Below are 16,816 nucleotides of genomic sequence, written 5' to 3' on the forward strand. Positions count from 1 at the left end.
CTACATTCCGATGGGGGCGAAATGCAAAAATACTCGCATATTACACTTTGAGAGCATATGAAAAAGCCCCAGGGATTCAAAATTAACCCGGAGCCTTCCCCTTCACCTTGAACATGAGAAAAAAAAATTGTGGCCTTCTGGGTACGGGAACTGTGCGCTGTGGTGCCTGGCGTAAAGAAAGTATCTGCCGTGAACATTGTTGTAGCCAACACATAGTGAAGCACTGCGCAGGCTTATGTCGCACCTTTGTGACGTCGCCGACGAGCTGTTACATTGTTAGTTGCTCGAATATGTATTTTAAATGTGTAATAAAACGTCCGTGCCTCCAAGGCATGGTCAAGCTCGTCACGTAGCCACACCTCTGTGACACGCTAGAGGGGTGGATACTCAGTGTGCGCCACGTGAAGTGTGCACATTTGTTGACATTGTAGCGCTTACATGCACATGCTTCTAACTTGATCACAGCTTTTCTTGTTGCACTTAGTTTAATTTGCATCCCAGCAGTTAAATTTTTTCAGACTGCACTTCCACCTTCTAGCTCTCATCTTAACCAAACGTTCACTTGACCTTTGCCTTGCTTACCTCTGCGTGTGCCATTTATGCTTATGGTGTTTGCTATTTCTGTCATGTTTCTAACAACTGAGTGTTATCATGAGATGCTTGCAGGGTGCACTTCATGAAGAAGGAAGAAGAAAGCCACCCTAAAAAACCCAACTAAAGGGTTAATGTCGTGGCCAAATACACACTACCAATTCAGTGAAATGTGTGCCCGCACACATATCTTTTTTTTTACATTCATAAGTTTTTCTTTGCAACCAGCCAGTGTGAGTCACATACTGACGTGAAATGGTATTTCTGATGCATGCTCACAAGTTTATTCGTGTGATATAAACATTCATCAGACCGACAGAACTGCATGTGAGGTGTCACAACCGTGCTCTAGTTCGTTCGTGCACGTACTGGTACATATTGAAATTGGCTGTTTATGGGATCGCGTATCTCAACAGCAACAATAAACCAACAGTCTTCTCAATTCACATTCCTGAAACAACGCACTTGGAAACCGGATTCTGTCAGCATACACGTCTGTTGACATTTGCATGTCGCAGGCACCTTTCTTTCAGGATGCTCAACGGCTGGCTCTAGGATCCCTCATGCACACTGAAACCATGCCAGCTTCGCCGCACTTTCGCTCCTTTGTCAACATTTGAACTTTTGAAGAACTATTCAATGCACACGTTTCAGAACGTGGCTTTCCTTACGACTGCTGATGGCATCGAACACGTGGAAATGCATGGGGCAGGTTGTGGAGTGCCCCATAACGGGTAACACCGCGGCATTCACTTGTGACATTTATTGACCCCGCACAGCACGCATCACCCTATGCATCGCCAGCCTCGTGGGCTCTCCCTCCCCTTCGCCTCTGATACACGATTCAACTGTACCGATGTCAGGGTTGGAAGGGAGATGGGAGAGAGACATGCGAGGCTGGCGATGTGTTAGGGCATTGCGATGAAGGCGTGCCATGCGGGGTGCGCAGCACGAAGACAGGAGTGGTTAAAGTGTGTGGCCCCACAAGCAAATTCTGTGGTGCGATATATCTTATTTTTTTTTAAGGATTTCGCATTTAGTTTTTTTCTTTCGGCGTACACTCGGTAGCTAGATTCAATGGTTATGACCAATAACGGGGCATGAGAGCATTGTCGTATGCGGTTCATTTGACCATATAACACATACCGCGGTGCATCAGCGGCTCATTGTTATATCCAATATAGTAGTATTGTTAAAACCAGTATCGTTATAAGTGGGTTTGACTTTGCACTAAAATGAGACCTGCACCTCAGCCCCTCCCCCCCCCCTCTTTATTTTTCATTATCATGTAGATTTCCTTGCATTGTTGATAGTGATACTTTGTCATTTTGTGCTTACCTGATGGTTAGGGAAGCAGGCAGGCATAGAAAGGTTAGAGAGGTTTGTTTTAATAAAGCAATTTTGCTCTTGATGATGTATATTTGTTGCGATGGGGACATTAGGTGTAGTTTGTTATCACTGAATAAATCCATAGAAAACGAGGCTGGCAGCATGGTTACCTATAAGGGTAGTAAAGATGCTAGTGTTTATAAGTGTCTTTTGCAGGTTAACTCGATCAGCGTGTATGAGCGATGGACGGTGTACCTGGCGCATGTTCCTTTTGCTTTTTCTAAGCCAATCTCTAGCAACCGTCACCGCTCGGCCGTGCATGTGTATTTGAACATGCATATCAGCGCACACACGTGATGTCACCAGAGCTCTGAGGATGCAGTGTCACCACACGTGCACTCTCTGTCATATTGGATATGCCTATGACACCTGGTAGCCTTCAGTGTGCTGTTCACATTGCGCATCAATGCAAGCCTCAGGTGCTTGCTATTGCTGTTGTTGCTTCACCCTTCAAGCGAATCTGTAATTAATAAACGACTGCCTGTTTATGGGCTTGTATAGGACTTGTAAATTGAACCTGGCAATGTTTAACATGCGGACCTTCTAGATTGAGGCTAGCTTAGCAGGGCTCTCCAAGATACCTGGGATGTTATTGGCCTTAGTGAGGTTAGAAGAACTGGTGAGGCTTATACAATGCTGACTAACAGTGACATACTCTTCTACAGAGGTTTTCCAGATAAGAGAGAATACAGGATGAGATTTCTAATCCATAAGGACATAGCGGGCAACATTGATTAATTCCACAGCTATAATGAGAGGGTAGCAGCCTTCTTAATAAAGCTAAATAGGAGATATAGATTAAAGGCTGTATAAGCCTACGCTCCGACCTCCAGCTACATGATGAAGAAATAGCACAGTTTCAGCAAGATGTTGGATTAGCAATGAGAAAGGTGCAGACTCAGTATACTGTAGTCATGGGTAACTTCAATGCAAAAGTGAGCGAAAAGCATCCTCGGTAATAAGCAATTGGCAACTACGGCCCCAATTCTAGGATCACATTACGAGAGATGTGGGTAGAATTCTCGGAAAGGAGTAGACTCCGAATAAGGAATACCTCCTTCAGGAAGCGCAGTAACAGAAAAGGTATCTGGAAAAGCCCTAATGTAGAAACAATAAATGAAATAGCTTTCGTACTCTCTGCCAATCCCAGCGTAGTGGAGGATGTATAAATGTTAGGTAGGGTGAAGTGCAGCGACCATACGTTAGAGTGGTCTGGGGATTTCTCTCTATTTGAAGAAGAGAATAAAATGTGTCAAGAAGAAACTGGCCAACCTAGACGCGATAAAAGTAAAAGTGGATGAATTGAGGCTGGTACTCGCAAACATATGTGCAGCTTTAGAGCAGAATGTGTAGAACGCAAGAGAACAGATAGAATTCGCTGAACTGTCAGAAGTGATCAAAAAGAGAGTGAGGGATATTCGAAATTATAACGTAAACATTGAGGAAGCAGTAAAAAATGGCCGCAGCATGAAATCGGTGAGAAAGAACCTTGACATAAGACAAGAAAAGATGTATGCATTGAAAGATAAGCAGGCTAATGTCATAAGCAATTTTGATGATATAGTAATATCGGCGGAATTTTATACTGACCTGTTTAGTATCCCGAGCAGCCCCTCTACCTTCATTCGAAGTAGTGATGAACAGCGCACAGAGGCTCCCTCTGTAACTAGCGATGAAGTTAGGAGGGCCTTGCAAGACATTACCAGGGGAAAGTGGCAGGAGAAGATGGAATAACAGTCAATTTAATCTAAGATGATGGAGATGTCATGCTTGAAAAGCTTGTGGTCCTTTATATGCCGTGCCTCATGACTTCAAGTGTACTAGAGAGCTGGAAAAATGCCAACATTGTACTAATACATAAGGGAGATGAAGAGCAAGACTCTTTAGCTTGCTTTCAATATTGTAAAGAACATTCACCGACATAACCTCCAATAAGGGCAACACTGGACTTTAGTCAACCAAGAGAACAGACTGGATTTAGGAAGGGATATTCTACAATGGATCACACCCCTGTTATCAGTCAGGTGATTGAGAAATCTGTAGAGTACATTCAACCTTTCTACATGGCTTTTATATATAATGAAAAGGCATTTGATTCAGTAGAGATACTAGCCCTTATAGAGGCATTGTAAAATCAAGGAGTACAGGATGCATAAGTGAATATCTTAGGTAATATATACAAACATTCCACAGCTACCTTGTTTCTCCGCAAGGAAAGTAGAAAGTTACCTATCAAGAAAGGTGTCAGGCAAGAAGTATTCAAGCTATAAGACTGGGAAGGATTAGAAGTTAGGATCAATGGCAAATACCTCAGCAACCTTCGGTTTGCAGATCACATTGTCTCGTTCAGCAACACTGGGGACAAATTACAAATGATTGAGGATATTAACTGAGAAACTGGAAGAGTAGAGTTGAAGATTAATATGCAGAAGACAAAGGTAATGTACAATAGCCTGCCAAGGAAACAAGAATTCACGATTGCCAGTCAGCCTCTAGAGTCTGTACAGGAGTACGTTTAGTAGGCCAATTACTCGCAGGGGACCCTGACCATCGGAAGGAAATTTGCGGAGGAATAAAAATGGATTGGGAGTGCATACGGCAGGCATTACCAAATCCTGATTGGGAGCTTACCACTGTCATCGAAAAGTGTACAATCATTGCATTCTACTGGTGCTAACATATGGGGCAGAAACTTGGAGGTGAGTAAAGAAGCTCGAGAACAAGTTAAAGGGCCCCTGAAATGATTTTAGCAATTTTTTACAAACATACTGAGCTGTTAGGACTGGTCCTTCTAATCGTTAATTGACGCAATTGAGCACTCCGTGTATAGTGTGTAATTTATTATAATGGTTTAAAAATGTATATCACTACCAATTGCAGGGGCACTGCTCCCCTGAGTTTTGAGCTGTCCCAGACCAAGTGATGCATGTTGTCCATCTGGCATCAGGAGGGTGAGCTGTCCGATTGGCTACCCAGGTCATGCGATCAATAGTTTTTCCATCTTTATGGTGGACAAATGTTCGTAATAGTTGGGAATGTTGGTTAATTTGTTTCCGTGAAAAAAAAACTACAGAAAGAGAATACACGACGACAGTCTATCACTACACTCAAGTACTTGCAGCACACAGCAAGTGTCGTCGGCTTGTGTTGCAACGTGTTCTGTGTTAACGCGATGTGCGCGGTCAGTAATGGTCTCAATGTTTCTTTTCGCAAGCACTATGGTTTGCTCTTGCTGCACTGTGGGCTGCAAATGTTGGGATCGGCGATATGTCACGCTGCGACATTGTGTCCTTCTGCAAGGCAGCAGACAAGGGGAGGGGCTGCAACACATCGCTTGCGCAGTCTGTATCTGATCGGCACCAGCATCTATATGCGCTTGTGGCCGTCGCTTCACGCCGAAGGATTACAGTGGAATCTCTTTGATGTGATCTTCATGGGAACCGGAAAATAAAACGTGTCATTCAAAAAGCGTGTTATCTAAAGCAAGCGCCACAGTGTACGAAAATAGGTGTACTTGGCGACAAACTCGATAGCAAAGGTTCGTGTGGCGTCGAGTTACACTGCTCCGCATAATAAGTTATGCTTGACGCCACGCGAACCACAGTTAACACACTTTTATTCAGCAGCGTTGAAATGGCTAGCTAGTCAGGTTGCACTGAGCGTTCTTTTTAATGTCCGTAAAAAAGTTATTCTGGAAGTTAGAAATGAAGTCGTGCTGTTTCCATACTCAACTGAGCAACGGCACACCGCTTGTCAGTGTGGCCGCTCTGCCACGCTCTGCCACAGCAGCATTTACCGCCTGCGGTTGGCCGTGTGCATTTTTCCTCCAGTTTAATATAATATAAAGCTTTAAACTTTAATATAAAATATAATATAATAATAATCTAATAATAATATAATGTAAAACTTTAATATAAAGCTATGAAGCTCAGAAATACTACCAGTAAAGCCTACTTCTGCAGTCATGTTATCCAATGTCGGCAACAACGTGATTGCGATAACCATATGAAGATACCTTGCTCCTGTGGGACATTTGGCCATTAAAAAAAATATGTATTCTGAAAAACGTATTAAGCATAATCGTATCAACGAGATTTCCGCTGTACTACCTAAATAGAGTTTAGCATGTCTAGTATTAGAATAAACTCAAGCGCAAGTGGACTGGCCATTTTATGGTGTAAGCGGAACCGCAAACGGGAATGGCCTGCACTCGTCAGCCACCTGGTGGCGCAGAGCTCAGTCAAACACAAAGCTAGTAAAACAGTAACTAAGTGCATTCTACTTTGCTGCTGGTGTAAATTGTTGGCAAGAGAATAATCAGGAACATGCTGTTTTTCTAAGTGTTTGAAATGGTTAGGTTGGTTTCGCCAATATTAGCTCTGTATGTGTTTGATGCGAATAAACTTATTATTATTATTATTATGACTGGCTAAGTTCTGTGCCACCAGGCAGCTGGACCGTGCAGACCGATCAGGCCGCTCATGTTCGTCTACCCCAAAGCTCCTTCATCACTGCAGTAGTGGTATAGAGGGGCTTCAGTTTACGCCTCCACGCATCCGTCAAAATGCCCAGCTCACTTGGGTTACCGGAATGCTGGACACGCTCAGCGCCGCGACAGAATTCTTGCAATGCACGCTGCTTGGATAGCTCTCACTGGGGATCGACCGCCAGGGGGCTAGCAGGGAGGTTGGAGAGGCTTTGCGCATTGGCTCCAAGACAACAGGAAGCAGACGACACGAAGTCACAAGATGACACAGAGCCAGTGAAGGCGGAGCTTAGCCGTGATCACTCAGCAAACGAATTGAAGAGAAACAGCATGTAAAGGGAGGAGGGTAGCTTGTAGTCGTTTTTTTTTTTTATTATTACCGGCTTGGCAAAAGAAAATGCAATGTGAATATTACATGGCCATAAAAAACAACTAGTCAATGCCGGATCAGTGTGGTGTGATAAGAACGATGTAGGCTAGTCACTTTGTCCAAAGCACTTAGCCAATCAGGAGGATCACTCTGTGCAGTCGTTTGTAGCTCTTTCAGTATGAGGCACTTCGCTTAATTTGTGGCGCGAATGATTTACTGCGGCTGTACACCACGCGTCTACAAAATTTATCCTAACCGTTTAAGGGGCCCTTCAACTCTTTCCATACCATGCGGAAAATAGGCGTTTTGTGTATGTTGTACCAGATCTTTATTTTGGAAAGAACTACTGCACTCAATATTTGATGTAATACATAAATAAAAAGCAGCCTGAATGCACTTTTCATGCATAAAAGCTTTATTAATGCAATATATGTTACAAAAAAAGATATAAATTACCAGAATGAAGATTGTGGGATAAAGTTGAACAAAGTTTGTAAAGACACGCGTCTATCTAAAAGAAGAATGCAACAAAAATTATGAGGTATACGAAATGTGTTGCCATCTAATAGGCACTATTTCTGAATGAAGCAAGATTTTTCATGGAACAGGTATATTCCACTACAAAAGTTTAACTGCAAGCACTACAGTTGGGCATGTCAGGCTGCAGCTGCCGATGTTCCGGGCTGGTTTGCATCGTCGTCGCCCTCAGAGTCCAAGTCCGACGAAAAAGCAGCATCTTCAGCCGTGCTGCTGCTCGATCCATCGATAAAATCAGACGCAGTGGAATCGCGAGATCTGTAATTTTGCAAAGTGCGCCTGCCGCTCCCAGAGGCGGCCATTTTTGCTTCATGCTCTGAAAAATTTCTAAATATCGGAGCACATTAAAAGATTAACGCCTGACGGTAAAAAAGCTAACTGCTTAGAAAACAAAAATGTTGTTCTCCTCCTTTGCGTCTGATAGCACAGTGTGTCCGTGAGTGACACAAAAGGTCTCGAAAGGGGCATTTCAAACCATTGATAGCGGGCTAACGATGCCCAATAGGTGCAGTAGGGAATGAGTTTGGGACCGTGCAAAGAGCGATGGAACGAAAAATGTTAGGGTTAATGTTAAGAGACAGAAAGAAAGCGGTGTGGATCGGAGAGCGAACAGGGATAGCTCACATTCTGTTTGCCATTAGAAGAAAAAAAGGGAGCTGAGCAGGCCATTTAACGCATAGGGTAGATAACCGGTAGACCATTAAAGTTACAGAATGGGTGCTAAGGGAAGGGAAGTGCAGTCAGGAACGGCAGAAAATTAGGTGGGATCATGAAATTGAGAAATTGGCAGGTGCAAGTTGGAATCGGCTAGTGCTAGGCAGGGGTAACTGGAAACAGCTGGAAAAGGCCTTCGTCCTGCTGTGGACATAAAAATAAAATGATGATGATTTATAAATGTGCAGCAAAGATGCCACTGCTTCTTAGAATACATATTTCACTTTCATGTTACTCTAAAGCGCACGCGCGCGCGCGCGTGTGTGTGTGTGTGTGTGTGTGTGTGTGTGTGTGTGTGTGTGTGTGTGTGTGTGTGTGTGTGTGTGTGTGTGTGTGTGTGTGTGTGTGTGTGTGTGTGTGTGTGTGTGTGTGTGTGCGTGCGTGCACGCATATAATGATTTGTTGAAAGCCACTACTGTGGGTCACTTCATAAGAAGCCAACAAGCACTGACACCAAGGACAACATAGGGGAAATTACTTGTGCTTAATAAATTAAATAAACGACAAATTAATGGAAATGAAAGTGGATGAAAAAACAACTTGCCCCAGGTGGGGAATGATCCCACAACCTTTGCATTACACGTGCGATGCTCTACCAATTGAGCTACCGTGGTGCCGTTTCCCCATCCACTTTCTTGGCTACTTATGTTTCCTAGTAGAACCCTGGGAGTGTTAGCCAGCGCCACCACTCACAAACCTTGGCGGCGGACGTAGAACATCCTTTGTGCTGCAGGCCTCACGAGAACGTGATCTTTTTGGGTGAAAGCAACCGGTCAATAAACCCGCACATGCTACCTGAAGGCATCAATGTTGCCAGATTCGAAACCCTCATCATGCAATAAACGAAAAGAAAGGGGGTTAATCGAGGGGCTCGATTTTTATTAGTTATATCATAAGAAGGCCAACAAACAGACACCAAGGACAACATAAGAAAAATGTGTGTGCTTCATTAAGCGTTCTCAGTGGATAACAAATGCCAGCTTGCTGAAATCTGCACCGTCCCATGCAGTGATGCTGTTTGTTCTGTTCCTCACACCTGGCGTCCTCCACGTTTTATTGTTTTCTTTCACAGAATAGTGCTTACCAAAAAGCTACTACAGTGGTACTTCAGGAGAAAAATTGAAAGAAAAAATGAGGAGCTTACAGATCTGATAAAACAGAAGCGCTCAGTGCTTGACAATGTCATGGAAACTGAGACCTACAAGGTTGCCAAGGAAATTCTGGAGAAGTATGATCCAGAAACACTCAGGAAAAGTGTTGTAAGTACAAAAATTTCTGTCGGTAATAGGGGAAGGCCTGTTGCAATGTACAGTTTCATTCCTAAACAATTATGTGATGCATGTTCCTGGAAAAACTAACCTTTAATTTATAGGCCAACATCATTGTAATTTCACTTTGACTAAATTAGTTATAAATGTTCAGTACAGTTGACTTTTGTTAATTCAACTCTTGCAAGGCTACAACATTTAGTCGATTCATCCGAAAAGTTGAATTAAGAAACGTCAGCAATATGAACTTCCTTTTATTGCTTGATGTAGTCTGTAATGCATTTTTGTTTGTTGCTCTTGAAGAGCAACCTAACCAACATGAGGCGAAGAGAGCCGACGTATTTAAAAGCTGCCTCAGCATGACACATAGCTTCCTGGGCAGGAGGAGCATTGGCCACTAAAACATAGCAAAATTAATTGCAACATTTTCACACCTAGGGAAGCAGCAGGACTGTCTGCTGAATTTATTGCTTTCAAGCTTTTAATAAAAGCTGCGTGCATGAGGGGACACCATTGGGGGTTGAATTGCTTTTGAGTTCAAATAAACAAGTTTTTCTTCGATAACAATGTATGGCTTTTTGCTGCAGTTTTCCAGTGCCTTCGAATTAAGTAAAAAGGTCTAATTAACTGAGGTCGAGTTAACAGTGGTCTACTTTAACAATAGTATTGGCAAAGCTGCTGTGCTGGTAGTTGTCTAATTTTCTTGTTAACAGCCTTTAGTAGCACCTCAGCAGACAACATAGCATCTTGTTCTTAGCGGATGTGATGCAAATTTTAGACCACAACTTTGTAAAAATTGTCGTTATGCCGTAGGTGCCGCCTATTCTTGGAGGTCATGCTGAGCAGCCATGCTGTTCCTTAATGTTCTGGGTTTTGTGTCACTTCTGGCGAGCAGTAATGGCAGCATTTCAATGTGAATAGCATTGTTTACCTAGCTGTTCTGAGCCTATCTATGTATCTGTCTGTCTGTCCGTCCGTCCTTCCGTTCGGTCCCTCCTTTTACGCCAAACCAAGTTTTATGCCCAAGTTGTCTACCCACTTGGGCAACTAGGTTTTGATGCCGTCAGGGCCGTTCATCATCATTTTCTTTTCGTCATGCGTCGTCATCGCACCTTCTACCTTGACCCAGTGGCCCATGTTGTCTAATAGCTTGGGCCACTAGATATGGGGTCGTGGTCGCAATGCCTTCGTTGTCACATCGCCATAGTGATGCCATCATAGTCGTTCAGTCATCATTCCAGCTTCGCGACCTGACTCCCGTCATGCTGTCGTCGTCACACCTTCTACTCCAACCCAGTGGTCCAAGTCGTCTAATAGCCTGGGCCACAAGGTATGTGCTTGGCGTCATTAGGCTGTCATGGCCATTGCATCATCATCATTCCAGCTGTGTGACCCAACTCTCGTCATGTCGTCATCGTCACACTGTCTGTCTTTTTATCACTATCACTTCAGTGATGTCGTCTTGTCGTCGTGCTGTCATCGTCATGCTGTCATCATCGTTGAGTCAACATTAGCATTTCTTCGTCATTGTATTCTAATCATATTGTCATTGCTTAATTGGGATTATGCCACTCTTGTCATGCCATCATTGCCAGGCAGTCGCTATCCTTCCTACATTGTCAGACCGTCGTCATAATGCTGTCATGGCCTAGCCATCATCATCACTCCAGCTTCGTCACCCAACTTTCATCATGCCATCATCATCGTACAGCTTTCATGATACAATCATGGTCGTACCATTATCATCATACACTCATCGGCATTCCATTGTCCTCATGCCGTTGTCATGCATTCATTGTCGTACCGTTGCTGGGGTGCTGTCGCAGTTGTTCTGTGGTCATTATTTTAACTTCAACATCCGTATCTCTTCATTCCATCGTCATCGTACCGTTGTCGTCATGCCAATGTTGTCACACTGTTGTTTCACAACTTCAGTTTTGTTATGCCATCGTCGTCATGCCATCTTTGTCATGCCGTCATCGTTATACCACCTTCGTCGATTCATCAACATCATATCTTAGCACAGACATGGCGCTCTGTGGCCATACCTGGCCCTTGCGCCACAAAACGCCATACATCATCATCATCAACATCATATCTTGTGGGATGACATCGGAGTATGTGGCATATAGCCGAAGCAACCAAAGTCTCAGAACGGCCACTACACATATGAAAAATGTTCATTCTTGAATATGGTTGTCGCTACATTGCTCGATTGCTATTCACCTTAGCATCGACAGTCCCGTGAGATGCCATAATTTTTATCTAATTTTGGTGTCAAAAATGTCTATTTTGTAAGCTTTTCAAAATGCATACACTCGTACTTCACAATTGGAAAATTTTGCATTGTGGCGATTTTATGTATGCAATGTTTGAAATTAGGCTTATTACACTGACTGAAATTGCATTGCAGTTGGCCTCTAAGAGCACAATAAGGAGATAACTAACTCAAAGACTTATAGATTTGACTTCAGTAACCAAATTGAAGTTTCTTTTAATTCTGTAGAGATAGAGATTGAAGGACTGTTGAAAAAAAAGAAGCTGTTTTAAGATAGCTTGACTGGTTCACAGCCCTTATCAAATAGATCAGTCTCATCATGGTTTGAGGCTTCAGAAGCCAGACTGGATATGGTAACGAATTATTCATAGCAACATCTTTTTGAAGTCGCACATGCTCATCACTAAGTTTTGGTGGTGTCTTCTAGGGTATAAATAACTTTTTACTAATTTATTAAAAACTACATTGCATACAAAAGTAATCAAATCACCGTAAACTTTGGAATATTTCTCACAGAACATGTTCTAAATGTCCACAGGTATATAGCAAATGAGTTCTCCAGAAATATGCAAGATAGTGAAATTTCATGAAAGTAAAGGTTGTTATCCACCCAAGAATAGCATCAAGCTACAAAGGAAGTCTATGTGGCTTTCTCGGAAAGAAAGCTTTGCAGTTGAACAAAAATTAGTTTATTTCAAGAAAGAATTTGTTTGTTTACAATCAAGCGTACTTAAAACAATCCCAGATATAACAATCCATTGGTTATTATGCAAAAAAGAGGTGGGGCGGGCAGACAGGACACAAGAGTAGAGAAGTGGACAACTAGGGTCCACTTCTCTACTCTTGTGTCCTGTCTGCACGCCTCACCTCTTTTTTGCATAATGAATCCTTACCAACTAGCTCAGCTTTCTGTCATTCTAACCATCGGTTATAATGACCACATTTCAGTACATTCACGATTTTCCTACTGCGACTATTGAAATGGCTTCCAGATATAATGAATGCATTTTAAATTGCTGCACTGTTACTACGAATGCTTCTAACTCAGTCATGGTGAAAAGAGGGCGTTCGTGAAGTACGAAAACGCGGAAGCATGACCAAACTGGGTGCACAGCAGCGCAAGCATCACTCCAGTCCAACTGTGGCGATGATAGGGCCTTCGAGATGAACAAGTGGCCACAGCGCATTGATTTCTGAAGCAGCAAAAGTAACAAGCTCTACTCGCTTTCATTGCATAGGGAGGAGGTGCACAGCATAAACAGCATGGCGCTGGGTGTGCACTGATGTGTCTGCTGGTGGGATATCAGATGCCACGATGCCAGCACTCTTGTTCTTGAGCAATCGTCAGTGCGGCACCATGTGCGTTGCACTTAGTTCAACGATTTGGGACGGCCATCTATGTTTTTCCATCGTGGGAACAACAGCCACTCAAGTGTTCCTGTCATATTCGCACGGCCTAAGTCGGCGAAAATGCTGCACCATGTGCTGATGCCACACAACGTTGCAAAGAATCGGCAGTTACTGCTCCATTATCAGCAGATCACAGTTCAGCGACGCTTTGTTTACGTATGCGAATAGCTGATAATGGTTCGAGGTGACTCTTTACCTTTCGAACAGTTTTTTCTCTTTTTTTTTTTTTTCGCCCGAAGAACGTAATTTTTTTCAACTCTTTAATAAACACTGCAGTCATCATGACTGAAATGAGCACCCTGCGCAAATCATTGATAACCATGTGGAACATCTCAGCAGAAGGGATGATATGGGAAATTCTGTAAGCTGGCTTTCCCACACATTTAACCTGCCATAACCAAGGTGGCCGTGTTCTCGCTAGTAGCACCATTAAAGCTGTTACATGTGTTTTGAAAGCTTGGACAAGGCGGGAAATAGAGGATGGTCGAAATACAGTCACCAGCCCGCATGTTGACATGAATTACGACTCTAGTCTGACTTCTGCTATCTTGGGTTAGGTCATATTAGGTTTGCGTAGAAATGGACGGGCAGGTTTCGCATATCACCTATTGCAGTCTAGTCATCACACATTATAAAATGAATGCCTTTTAACGTAAGGATTAAATCAAAAAGAGAAAAGCCCCTTTGTGGTTCTTGAACCTACTGTCTGATATTTTTTTTCTTTTTCAGAAATTGGAAGAGAAGACTGTCAAGCCGTTGCTTGGCACGGATCCAGGTGAGCCCTATTTGTGGCTTAATTACGTCTTTCAAAAAGAGCCTAGTAACCTGCTTTTTCAAGAGAAACAGTGCTGCATTTTGCACGTGTACTTACAAGTTGCAGTGCAGATGTTATAGCGACGCTAACCATATTCCCTGAAGAGTATTTGTGCATAGTTTTGGACGAAAGCATGCTTACGAAATAATCAGGCTTCAAAGAATGCATACTTTGAATAACCAAATCTCTAGCAAAGGAGGCAAATGGGAATTTTCTAGGCACTTTGTTGTTGAATGTGTTAATAACATTTCTAGAACTAATATTTGATGCTTAGAAGAAGCAAGAAGTAATGTTATGAGCTGGAATTCTGTGGCTTATTGGACAGAAGGAAGCAGCAATGTCTGCATGTCTTTCTTGAGGCTATGGCCTGTGCTATTGCTTCTGTCTTCTGTATGGGAAAGTTAAGTTAAAGATTGTTTGTTAGACCAATGAACATTAAGAGATGCAGTGAGGTGAATCAATTTCTACCTTATAACTGTGATCAAAGCGATTTGAAGCATATGCAGCTACAGAATGAGGTTTTGTGACAGATGACACAGTATTGTAGGTGTGATAGTAGTCAAGAAAGAAATCCTTTAAGAAGATATTTGAGTTCTGCCTGTATAGGAGTTTGAAATGAAAATCTTGTCTGATTCTCCCTTTTAGTGTCAACCCTAATGCATGCACTCTCAAGTATATTGTAAAACAGGGGACACTATCAGTCACATTGGGATTTTAAATGTTGTCGTAAATGTCTTTAAACTATCATCATCATTCCTTTGTCATTCCAACGTCGTCACTGTGCCATCGTTACACAGTCATTGTCATGCCGTCATGGTCATTGGTGACCCTGGCAAGCGAGAGTGTCATAGCAAAGCGGGCAGATCCCAGAGACAGTGTATACAGTAAAAGCTCGTTAATTCGAACCGCAAGGGGACGCCATCTCAGTTCGAATTAAACGAAGTTCGAACTAACGAAAGCAATGAAGAAAAACAGGACACCGCGACCAGGAAGCAGCAGGGCATGGCGCCAGTTCAATTTAATGTTTGAAAAAATCCGTAATTGTGGTCTGCTTTTTTTCTTTGAAGGCAACAGCACGCACTTTCTGCTCTAAAGAGCGAATGTTGCGGAAGGCTTCCTCTTCGCTTTCTTCAAAACTGAAGAACAGGCGGGCGGCATTAAGTCCGGCCATGACTTCCGCAGCGGAGGGCCGCACCGGTGCCTCGTCGTCTTCCTCGTCGTCGTCACTGGCAGCGACAGGCTCTATGTTTTTAACTTGGGAAATGATGTCCTCGTCTGTGGTCACACCACAGACAACTGCGCTCGCTTCCACGTCTACGTAGTCGGCAAAGGAAACGTCTTTCAGAACGTCCGACATGGGAGCGGTGACGCTAGTGACGCAGTCTCCGTGCGCAGGTGCCGTGCTTCTTGGCGATTTCTTGTTTCGACAAGACTCCGGCGTCCACTTCCCGTAAGATGTCGCATTTATCCTTCAGTGTTTTGGCGCAGTAGTATTTACCGCGGGCGCACGCCATTCTGAAACCGCACGTCAGCACGGCGAAGCACACCACCGAGGCCTAACTTTTCAAGCGATCCGCACAACAAAGGTCGTAAGCGCGCCGAAAACTAGAAAACTCGAGGCTGCCGAAAGCGGCCGAGACCACCGCGAGTTCAGGACAAAGACGTTGACGAAGGCTCCTCCTATTCGTTCAATTCTCGAGCGCTAGCGGCGCTGCGATGTACTGGATTCGCTGTATTTTTTGTGCTGGTTGCGCCATCCATCGGTTAACAACTGCAGCTATACGACAAGATTCTTAGGCCTCTGAGATCGGCGGCTCAAAACCGGAAACCGCAGTTCTCGGAGGTAGAGTCACCCCTTGCCCTCCAGCCTCTGCGCCGGGTGCTGGCACCGGTTTTACCCGCTTTTTCCTTCTCTCCCCATTTTGGAGGCAACTCAGCCGCTGCAGCCTCGCGACAAGGCCTGCTCTGGCCATGTGCCAGGCGGCACGCCGCCCAGGCGCGGCGGCGCGTAGTTCGAATTAACCGTGGCAGAACCAACTCACGTTCGAATTAACGGGCTTTTTTATACATGGACTTCTATGGAGCTAGGCCGGACCAAGTAGTACGGTTCGAATTATCCCGAAATTCGAATTACTGAAGTTCGAATTAACGAGCTTTTACTGTATCGCATATAGCCAAAGCAATATAAATCGCGGGCTGACCACTGCAGATTGTAAATAAAGGTGTCTTCAGCAATACGACTACATGGCTTGAATGCTAATCGAATGAACGTCGACAGTCATGGTGAGATGGGTTCTGCTGTCATTAAGGCGAAAGCATTAAGTGGCTCGTTGCAATGGCTCATACACCCTTAATGCATCATCTAGTCAAATGGTACAAAAATTGTCATCAGCAGCAATGGCTCATACATTCATTGACTTCACCCACACAACACACAGAACAGCATACGTATCAATAAAGAAGAAGCTCAAAACGAGTATCCACAATAAACAGTAAAGCATTGCATACCCCCCTCGGAAGTACGCTACGTTCGAGAATGCTCGCCAAGCGAGAAACGAGGTGCGGCGTATGAAGCAGCGGGAGCTAGGCGTTCGACCGTGAGTGCTGCTTTCCCCTGTTGAGAGGATGCAACGTAAAGTCGAAAAGAAACATCATTGACACAAGTATGACCCCGCTATACGAGCACATGAAGCTGCAGCTAAGCGTCAAAAACAAGCTGAAAAAGCTGAACTGCGAAAGCAGCCACGCGATAATGCGAGACGGCAACGTAGAGAGGAAGCCAAGGCTCACAGACAATGACTTGCCACACGTGTGCTTCACGCTGCAGCTTGTTATGTCTTGAAAGGAGTCTCACCTCTTCGATCACATAACTTAATGCAATACCAAGTGTGGAGCAGGCTTTCGCTTTCACATGTTACATACAGGAGTGTAGCATGCTGCCAAACTTTTTTTTTAATAG

General features: G+C 43.8%; 1 protein-coding gene across 4 annotated transcripts in view; it reads left to right on the forward strand.

Moving 5' to 3' along the window:
• The window catches only part of Lnpk (zinc-ribbon metal-binding protein lunapark), an 81,482-nt gene that overhangs the window by 26,494 nt on the left and 38,172 nt on the right, over nucleotides 1–16,816 (forward strand). For all 4 annotated transcript variants that reach the window (XM_075693511.1, XM_075693514.1, XM_075693513.1 and 1 more), the window contains exons 4-5: nucleotides 9,160–9,346; nucleotides 13,773–13,818. In XM_075693511.1, the coding sequence (XP_075549626.1) occupies nucleotides 9,160–9,346; nucleotides 13,773–13,818 (233 nt within the window). The remainder of the gene's footprint in view (nucleotides 1–9,159; nucleotides 9,347–13,772; nucleotides 13,819–16,816) is intronic.

Source organism: Dermacentor variabilis, chromosome 5 (genome assembly GCF_050947875.1).
Source record: "Dermacentor variabilis isolate Ectoservices chromosome 5, ASM5094787v1, whole genome shotgun sequence".
In the NCBI taxonomy this organism is placed as follows: domain Eukaryota; kingdom Metazoa; phylum Arthropoda; class Arachnida; order Ixodida; family Ixodidae; genus Dermacentor; species Dermacentor variabilis.